At 34.8% G+C, this 10,911-nt stretch overlaps 1 protein-coding gene across 2 annotated transcripts; it reads right to left on the reverse strand.

Moving 5' to 3' along the window:
* Nucleotides 1-9,408, reverse strand: LOC112526786 (protein STRUBBELIG-RECEPTOR FAMILY 3-like). 2 transcript variants are annotated; one of them, XM_025137204.1, is made up of 15 exons: nt 8,816-9,408; nt 7,145-7,274; nt 6,965-7,036; nt 6,799-6,864; nt 6,143-6,214; nt 5,870-5,941; nt 5,408-5,479; nt 5,052-5,117; nt 4,888-4,953; nt 3,163-3,850; nt 2,806-3,077; nt 2,130-2,268; nt 1,922-2,046; nt 565-721; nt 1-370 (listed from the first exon to the last, which is right to left on the reverse strand). In XM_025137204.1, exons 1-15 carry the CDS (start codon nt 8,913-8,915, stop codon nt 296-298), a joined length of 2,172 nt encoding a protein of 723 aa, XP_024992972.1. In that variant the 5' UTR covers nt 8,916-9,408; the 3' UTR covers nt 1-295. The 2 variants fall into 2 exon arrangements, with proteins under 2 accessions (XP_024992972.1, XP_024992973.1); XM_025137205.1 differs by lacking the exon at nt 1-370 and having other exon boundaries at nt 613-738.
* Between the last annotated feature and the right edge of the window lie 1,503 nt (nt 9,409-10,911).

A 10,911-nucleotide genomic window follows, 5' to 3' on the forward strand; every position in this document is an offset into this window, starting at 1 on the left:
ACTATCAACATTGATTCTCAATTATAAAATAAATGAATACATACATTTAAAAATCATCTGAAAACATAAAACCAGCAAATTGATCTATAAATACTAAACAAAAAATGGAACACCAATATATATATATCTAAATCCCCAAAAGACTTATCGACAAACCCGAAAAGCTCGAAATCGGGATTCCGAGCAACCCTACACATCTCCCCTCGAATCGGTTACACCGAGTTTTCCGTTACCATGTTCGAGGGCTAAAAACCCAGTTCGTCAATTTTGGCACATTTCGTCTACAAATTATCGTTCAGATATTTCTTTGAATCATGTGCAAGAGACTCTCCACAATTTCCGACATCGGTGGCCTAAACTCCGGCTCGGGCTACAGAAAAACAAACGAAACAGTTATGTTAAACTACGTTTTGCGGTTTCGGTATGAAGGCATGAATATAATTCAAATAACGAAATTTCATATATAAAAAAACTAAAACGACCAACGGAATCGGGTTTAGTTAAGTCGGAAAATAAAAATCGAAGAAACAACCTTGAAAGACAAGTAAAACATCGAGAACCAACCTGAACGCATAGAGAAATAATATCGGCAAACCGAGATAAAGACTTGGAGGAACACGTAGCACGTACCGAAGGATCAACCATTCCCGCTAAAGCTTCTATATCATGTAGCCGAGAAATCGCCCACCTCACGAGAAATTGTTCCCCCCTTGGCCTTGAGCTATAAAACTCAAGTTTCTATCATCAGCAAAACATATATATATATATATATATATATATATATATTTGTGTATCTATATGGAGTCAGATTCATACAAGAACATGTCGAATCACGTGTGATTTCACTAAAATCATGTGTAAAATCACATGTGATTCACGTGATTTTAGGTCACAGGCCACATCGTCCGCGCACCCTTGTGCTGACCGTTAGTGTAAAATCCAGGGACGGACCTATAGTGGTGCATACGGTGGCACGTGCCACCGTATTATTCCTCCGTCGAAGGGTAAAAAATTTTAGGTTCGTGAAAGGTGCAACCGTATTAATTTGTTGTGTGCCACCGTATGTATTTTGAAACTACAATGAGAACAAATTTTATTTGGTAGAGTTGGTTTACAAGACTTTTATTCCATCTCAGGCCCAAGTTCGAATCCTATTAGTGTTATTTTCTTAGTCAAATGGTGTCACTGTTGGGAAAAAGAATATATACATTTCTTTCTTATAGTCAAATGGTGCCACCATTTAAAAAAAAAATCTGAGTCCGTCCGTGGTAAAATCACATGTGATTTTGCACGTCATTTAGCCATTTTCGTGTTTTTTATTTAGTTTTTTTAACTTTCTCATTTTGAATGATTAAGTCCTTGAACCATTTTTTTGAATGAAAAAATCATTAACTTTCACATTCTGAATGATTAAGTCCCCAAATTTTAAAAGAAATAAAATAAACCATAGTACTTTTACTAATCGGTTAATGTAACATTATTTAGTTAAAAAGATGCTGGTAACCAATTTTTAAAGTGCGATACTTAATTTATTAAAATAATGTTCAGGGACTTAATCAATCAAAATGAAAATGTTTAATGGTTTTTTCATTCAAAAAAATAGTTCAGGGACTTGATCATTCAAAATAAGAAATATGTGTGTGTACACAGTCGCTCTACTCGTTGAGAACTGTGAGAACCAGCTTTCATGAGTCGTTTCACATTATGAAACAATTCATGTGACAATGAATTGCTTTTTCACAATGTAATTATTTTTAATGTCTATTTTTTAGTATAATGTGAAACAACGTTGTACATTCACATGCATTGTGATGTGATCATCGGTTCTCAACCTTTTTGTGATTCTCATTTGATTATGCTGAGTTATTCTCAAGAAAATGGATTCATGAAAACAACGTTAAAGACGGAATATATAGATGACCTGTCAAAAGCTTTTCGGCCGGTGAAAAGTTCTAACATAATGACTCCAAAGCTATAAACGTCACTCTGGTAAGTATAAACTCCCGACTCAAGTTCCGGGGCACCATATCCCGAACCCTGCAACTGCTAAAATGAAGTCGTGTCAAGACCGATCAGAAAAGAATCAAAACGAATTAACAGTGTGGCTCGATGGATAAGGAACCGGTTACCTGGCTAGCGTGGCTCAATGGTAGTAGCGGAGCCAAACCGCAATCCGAAACACGTGCATTCAGCTCATCGTCAAAAAGAACGTTCGTGGACTTCACATTGTGATGAACAACAGGTGGTTGGCAAACCTCGTGCAAGTACCTAGTCGCAAACAAAACACGAAAGTCCTCATCGGTATCAAATGTATGTCTTAGTAACCATTCATTTGTACTGTATGCACATGTGTATACAAGTAATTTGTCTGGTATGCACATGTGCATAACATGTCATAGAAACCAAAAAACATCTTCCTTTACTTGTATGCACATGTGCATAACATGTCATAGAAACCAAAAAACATCTTCTTCTACTTGTATGCACATGTGCATACTGTACAGAAAAATGGATATTAGGGTGTTCCTCATTTTCTCATTTTTTTGGGGGTTTTCCCTTGAACCTCACTATACACACATATATAGGGAGGTTTAAATGAGAACAACAAAGAAGTTGAGAATTGTGAAAATAGATCTCAACCGTCAGATGATTTGATCCAAGGGATGCCACTAAACGGGTGGTTAAAATTTACTTTTAAAACTAATCCCGCTATTTTTTTATTGAAAATATACGAAATTGGAGCGAAACAAATTATATCAATTCGAAAATATGTGTGTCTATATATAATATATAATTTGTACTTACTCAAGGGCTCTTGCAATGTGAAGTGCCACATGTACTCGAGAATTCCACGAAAGCCGCTCGTGCATTTCGTCATTTAGATGCAAAGCTTCATGTAACGTCCCGTTTTCGCAATACTCGTATACAAAAAGCCGTTGTCCGCGTTCAACACAGTAACCCTCGAGCCCGACTATGTTTTCGTTTCGAAGCTTGGAAACATTCGTCACCAACTCCATAAAACGTTCATCGCTCCACTTCCGAGAAGTTGCATCATCGAGTTTTTTGATCGCTAACCGCTGAAGATTATAAAGCGGAAAACGTCAAAAACCACACAAACGAGCCATTAGTACGAAACCAAATATCGTTTTAACAAAATCTTACCTTTCCGCTAGGAAGCTCCGCTTTGTAAACCGTAGCGAGCATACCACTTCCGACAAGATTTTCTTGAGAAAAGCTATCGGTATACTCTTGAAGAGAAGCTATCGAGAAAAACCGTGCAGAGTTTACGTTTTTTCTTGAAGTAGGACGCTGGTTGGCCGGCGGAACTGCAAGCGGTTTCACGATAACCCGTTCACGAGGAGACGGTTGCAAAGGTAAGGCCGGTGGTGTTGGAAAAGAACTTGCATCGACCTTCGCCATGTCTATCCTATGATCCTCCTTACTCTTGGAAACCGTTTCAAGTTTCTCCGCAGACCTCGCCAATGAATCCTTACTTCCAGTATCTCTGCGTTCGGATGGTTTGAAGACGTTAAGCGTTGCGTTTTTTACATGCTCTCTCTTCGAAACTTCGACCGTCGACTTCTCTTTTCGGCGTCTCGAAATACAAAAGCAAAGTCCCGATGCGAGTATGATAAGAATCAAGAATCCACCGATAGCAACCAAAACTACTTTATTTTTCGTTAAGGAGTTCGATTTTCCGGGAGAATGTGGTGGAGGCTCCGGTGGTGATTGTCCAAATACTTGAATTCCGGGGCCAATTTCCGGTGGGTGTGGCGCAAAAGATGATGGCGAGGGAGATAACGCCGGTGGAGAAGGAATAATCGTTGTATTAAACGGGTTTCCGGTGCTTCTGCATTCCATATTCGAACATTATAACGTAAATTAAGTTTGTATAGAATAAAATTTGCAACTAAATAAAAGAAAGTCTCTTTATCCCATTGATCCCGACTAGATGCATAATTCAAGCGATGTTTAACGACTAATCAAATGTCTTAAATACCCTTCATTAACGACAAGATAGGTGGATTTTTAAGGACCCAAAACAATGACAAAAATGGGCAAAACAGTAATTGCATTATTAAGAAGTTGAAAATGATGTTATTCTAGTCTCCATGAGAAGAAGGGTGTATGTATCATCTACTCCCTTCGTCCCAAAATAAGTATCCACTTTCAAAAGTAGGTGTCTAGTTTCCAATTCTACCCTTAATTATGAGACGAAGAAATTCATTACTCCCTCGGTAATCAAGGGTAAAATTATCATTTAGTTGATTAAATAATGTAATAGAGGCGGGTTCTTATAGGAACCTTAAATATTTTGAGAACCCGGAAACAACCTATTTTATGTAGTATTCATGATGAATGTAACGTCAGATATTCATGATGAATAATATTCATTATTAAAATTCATCATGAATACTACATAAAATAAGTGGCTCTCCGGTTCTCAAATTATTTAAGGTTCCTAAATGAACCTCCGTATAGTGTAATAATTAAACATTTCTAAACATGGCTTTTTCATTGTGCACATTTATTTCGGGACGGAAATATTTTCAATCAAGATTTAGGGGTCGTTTACCTAAACACTTACCTGGTAAGCGATTAACGGTAAAATTCAACTCCATCGCTTACTTATCGGGTAAGATTTTAGTCTACCAAAACGACATCGTGTGTAACAATTTACTCGGTAAGCGCTAATCGTGGTAAGAGTCGTCGCCATTACTTACCAGGTAAGACTCGGTCTGTGCCTTCGCTCTTACTAGGTAAGATTCTTGGTACTTGTCATATTCATCCAGTAAGGGAATGTGACTTGACAAGCGCTTACCCGAGTAAGAATTTGGTAAACGGACCCTTAGTGAAATGTAATCAAAAAGTTCGTTTTTACGTCACCTGAAATTCGGAATGGCCAACAACTTAGACGGTATCGGTCCCGAAAAGAGATTATTCTCCACATCCCTACAGTAAAATACGTATTGTAAAATACACGAAAACATAAAAATAAAAATAAAAGAATTATAATCTCGAGAGAAACTTCATATCGAAAGAAGATTTACAAAGCTATAAGGGGAAGATCTTGCAACACATCAAGAAGCCCCGTAAGATGATTATCCTGTAAGTGCCTGGAAATCGATCAAGAAAGTCCACAAAAGTCAAATGAAGCAGTCAAACGAAGCATTTTTCGAACTCAAATTCGACATGAATTTTTCAACTTTTAATGTACAAAATGTTGTCCTCCGAATACTTTCAGTATACTTAAAAAGTAGTTGTCTGTATCTTCTAGGAAAAGGGAATAAATCTGGTTAATTTTGAAAATTAGAATTGGCTTAATTGACTTTCAAAAGTCAAAAGTGTACTTCTTTTGGGACAAATGAAGTGTTCTTTATCTGAAAACGAAATGTAAACTACTCACAATGTGGTTAACGATGGCAAGTTCGCCATCGAAGAAGGCAGTGGGCCGCTTAGATTGTTAGCAGACAAGTCCCTGCAGCAAGACATATAATCTTTAATATATATATATATATATATACATATATACATACATACATACATATATATATATATATAGAGAGAGAGAGAGAGAGAGATCCATGTTAAGGGGAAAACCACAAAAAATGGAAATCGAGGAACACCCTAATAATCATTCATATGTACTGTATGCAGATGTGCATACAAGTGATTATAATCGTTTCCTATTTTCTATGCACATGTGCATACCGGACAAATTACTTTTATGCACTGTGCATACCATATACAGACAAATGGTCATTAGGGTGTTCCTTGGTTTTTCATTTTTTTGTGGTTTTCCTCTGAACATGACCAATATATATATATATATAAACACAAAAACAAAATAAGGAGAAGGATAGTGTACAAATTTACTAAGGGCGTAAGCAATTGAAAAGAATTTGGAATTAGTCCCGTTAAGCGGTTGTTGTTCAAAGATCTGAAAAGAAATCGAAACTTTGTTAGAAAAGATCGTACAAAAGCTACATGAACACGATAATTCAGTGATCCAAGGGTCACTTGACCCCAGGTTACTGGTAGAGCCCAACCTCTCTAGAGGTGAGGAGTGTGCATGAGTTTTGTTGTATATAAAATATTATATACTTAAAAAAAGGACATGATATCGAAGTGGGATACTTACAAATCCGTCATTTGGCCTAAAATGGAAATGGAGTCCGGGATGCTACCCGTAAGTTGGTTGCCTGAGAGCGTTCTAAAGGGAAAACAAAACAAGAATGTTGTTTCATCAAGAAAACGGCTTTTATGAATCAAATAACTTGGCTTTTCTTAGAACTATGTATGCAAATACATACATACATATACATAGACTTGGGATCATGTGAGACCAAGGGTTTTTCGTGAGACCCGTAAGACCAATTCTCAACTCTTAGATTAGATCTATAATCTGACAATCTAAACATTCATAAACGCCACGAGACTTCTCAATAATCACATAATTGCCATCGTGCAACTTTAGACCATTAGATCATTAGCTTATAAAGTTGACCAATGAACATAAATTGGTCTTGCGGTCTCACGAAAAACCTTTGGTCTCACGTGAACCCAACTCTACATACATATATATACATATATATATTCCTTTAGTTTAATGAAAACTACAACCAACAAAATAGGGGAATCTTGTGGATTCGAATAAGTATCGTCGTTTTTTGGGTAACGATGATGATAAATATATAAGGTTAATTTGAAAACTTGGCATAATATGAAATGTTATACTCCCTCCGTCCCAAAACAAGTGTCCACTTGAAATAAATATTATAAATTGGATAAACATACAAGATCTTGATAGTAAGTGGAAGGTTTGACGGTATACGGCCTCCAATGTGATTATTGCTTAAATCTCTGCAAGCAAAAACACGAGCACCCGATGCAACGAAGTTAAAAACATTTTTACGCAATTTTGAAATACGGTATTCATTATGTCTCTAAGGTACGAACTTACATTTGTATGATGGAAACGAAAGCTCCCAAATTCTCGCCCAATTCACCTCCCAAATTGGCACCATTAAGAATGCTATAAACATTCGCAAAAATTAAAACTTCGGCAAAAAGAAATCTTGAAAGAAGGCAATAAAATGTATCTTTGAAAATCAAGATTTTATTAAAGAATCATGTACCGTACATTCCGGTAATGTTAGAGTTGACGCATTGGACACCTTGCCAACCTTCCGCACACGGGTCTCCCCCTGACACCAACCATCCGGGAAGAGGTGGGTAGCCGAGAGCGGCATAAAGACTATTTATTGCCAAGACTGAAATACAAAATAACATTAAAAAAGAATCTTGACAATCACTAGAAGCTTTATGGTTTTTAATTAGTAACAAGAATTTTGTTACTTCATCTTACATTACGCATCTGTTGTTGAACAAATTAAAGAAAAGGTTCGGCCGTTGTGCGCCAAGGCTCAAACTTTGCAATGTATTTGTTTATGTGGCTTGAGTCACAGAGGTGTAACCTTGGCGGGTTGCTCCAAGTTCGCCCTTTCAAGAAAAAAAAAACAACTAATATTCTAAAGGGGGCTTGGTTCGTGTTAAGGAATGATTCCCATTCCCTGCCCCTTAATATCCCCAACCAAGGACCCCCCCCCCCCCCAAGTTAAACATTCCTAAACGTCTTGGCTTGGAATTTTTGGCATCAAGCATATAGCTTGAACAGTATCTGGTCTTTTTTTCAAATATATAATATTTATATACAGCAAATGCAACAAATAAACTTACACGCCACCTTTGGCCTTGGGTGTAATGGGTTTCAACCCCTCATTCCCTTTTCCAATTCAAGAAACACGACATAACAAACTAATTCATTATACAAGTTCCTCGGCATTGCTATGCATTACGTTGGATATAATAAAAAAAAGAACAAGTTATTAGCCTTTCAAACAAGTGTACTTGACATTTCATTTCTAAACAATCAGCCTACTCATGAAAATGGGGAGAAACATATTCCAACTGACAAAAGAACCAATCTACTTGAGTTCCTTTTTTCCGTTATTTCTTGATAGAAGAACAACTGTAGTCTCTCAACTGAATTAACTGAATTCTTCAGAGGTTTGGGTGGGGGGTTTATGAGGGAGAGCTTACCCTCCACCCCCACCCCTCAAGGCACCAAATTTATTATCCACTATGTGATGGACCAGTTTCAACTCAGATTAGCTACACATTCATCAACCATTTAAGCTAAGAGAATTATGACTTCATTAGTATATATATATATATAGACTATTCATGACAAATGGTCTCTCTCTCTCTCTCTCTCTATATATATATATATATATATATACATAGAGAGAGAGGTAGGTTCATTTAGGAACCCATATACCACCCTCTTTATGAGTATTCATGATGAATGATGTGATAAATTGTTCATGAGAACCCCTGTAATTTACAAGAACCCTTGTAATTTACGAGAACGCGATAACAACCCAATAAGAAGGCTAAATATCTTGAGAAGGTAAGGAGGGAAGGTTCATATGTGAATCATTGAAAAAATGCATTTGAAAGAAGCATAAGCGAACCCGTATGAATAATCTGTAATGTTAGTTCATTTTCAATGATTAACATATGAACCTTCTTTTTTCATGTTGTCACTATATTTAGCCTATTTATCTGAACCAGCCCCCTAGAACACAAATTATGGAATTACAGGGAACTACATATAAATCAAGCATAAGCTACCAATTACAACAAGGATTTAACTCAAACGGTGAACAATCAAGTTCTAAACTTCAAATCAAAAAGACTGAATTGAAATCAATCAAGAAATTGAAAGAAATTAGGAGCTCAAAAAGCTTACTATCACGATGATCAGTGTCTGCAAAGCAAATCTCAGCACTGAAAATTGACATCAAACCCACAACAACCAGCATATAAATCTTCCATCTTGAATACTCCATCACCAATTAATCCCAACTTCCAAATTCCGAAACCAGCTGAAAAGGGTGTTTCGATTATCGAAAACAGGAAAAAACCCACAAAAATTAATTGGGTTTCTTGAGAGAAAAATAAGCAAATACCCACAACATGCAAACACAAATACACCAAATTAATTTAGGGAAAACGAAGAACACAGAATGACGACAAATGGAAACCTGAGAATAAGCGTTTAAAATCGAAAGAAAGCCGATAAAAGAATGGAATTTATGAACAGAAAAGATGAGTATGGAAAGTAAAGTAAAGAAAAAGATCGACACAAAAAGCACAAGAATCGCACTCAGAAAGCAAATCTTGAAGGGGATTGACCAAAAATTTCAGTCAAAAGTAAGAAAGATTCATCAAAAAAGAAATCAAACCCAGGAATTGAAAATGGATGCTTAGTATAGTATGAGAGCAAGAGATGCACAGAAGAAAGCGATGAACCCTAAAAGATTACAGAGAGAGAGAGAGAGAGAGAGAAAAGGTGGTGATGTTTATTGGGCAAAAAGGAGATGATGGTGCTTGATGTTTATCCTGTTTTTTAAAGATTATGATTTCAAATATTTTGAAGAGATTTAAAAGGCAAGAAACATGCTGAATTTGGATAATTTTGTATTGTTTTTTTGTAAGATTAGACCGTTGAGTGGCCTAAGTGGCGAGGGTGGGAAGGATAGACGTATTATTTGTGTTTTCAAACTTTAGTGTTTTTGTTTTTTCTATTTGTTTGGTAATTGTTGAATGATTTTGTATAAAATGATTAAGTATTCAGAAAGATCAAGAGACTCTTATGATATAGTGCAAAATAAAATATAATTATTTGGTAATTGCTTATAATGAAATTAGGGTTCTTAATGGTTAAGGGAGGTTTATGATACAAAATCATTCAGAGGGTTTTAGAATCATTAAGAGACAAACTTTTTTTTTGTTAAACAAGATTCATCTATTAACGATTCAGAGATTGCATCTTAATGAAACTATTAAGAGGTAAACAAACAATCATTTAATTATAATGATTAAGAGGTTCTCATGATAATATTGTAAAATGAAATATAGTAATTATTTACAATGGAATTAGGGTGTTAAATGGTTAAGGAATGTTCAAGATACAAAATCATTCAGAGGGCTTTAGAACCGTTAAGAGACATACATTTTTTTCCCCAAACAAGATTCACCTCTTAATGATTCAAAAACTACATATTAAAAGGTAAACAGACAACTCGTAAGAATAATAAAAAATCAATATGATTTATAGCGGAAGAAAAATAACTGTCAATATTATTATAGATTCTTTAAAAAATTATATAATTGAAAATTAAAAATCAAAATACTTTGAAAACTAATATTTAACTTCGACAAAGTTTTCAATTCGTTAAAAAAAAATCAGGGAATTTATATGTTTATAAACAGTTCGATGACTTTTTAGTTTAAACTATCAGAATATTTTCGATGACTATGTTAAAACAGATATTTGGAGATTTAAAAAAATGTTTTTTTATTAACCTGTGTATCCAACCCGTTATGCGAGTCGACTAATTCCAAGACAACTACCTGCTTTAAAAGAAAATGTTGTTATGGTTATACTAAAATGAGAGAGAAAGTAATATTTTAATTTTCTAATCAATAAGAAGCTTTGAATTAAATGAATATGAAAAGTAATAATATTTTATTAAATGTATTTTAATATTTTTAATAATATAATTAATGTTGTAATTATTAAAATAAAGCAGTTGTTTGAATCATATAAATTTTTATTAGAGATTTTGACTTGTTATATTTTCTTTTATAAAAATTATAGCATGATAGTTGCAGGTGTTTTGAGAGTAGTTTGAATTTTTTTTTTTCAAACTTTTCTAATATCTTATTATATTAACCAGTTTTATAGGGTAAAACATATATTTTCAAGAATTTATTTATTTAAAAAAATATTATAATCATTTAAAATAGAAAATTTTATTGGATTTAAAAGAAATCCTAAAA

Source organism: Cynara cardunculus (genome assembly GCF_001531365.2).
Source record: "Cynara cardunculus var. scolymus isolate 2C chromosome LG 14, CcrdV1, whole genome shotgun sequence".
Taxonomy (NCBI): Eukaryota; Viridiplantae; Streptophyta; class Magnoliopsida; order Asterales; family Asteraceae; genus Cynara; species Cynara cardunculus.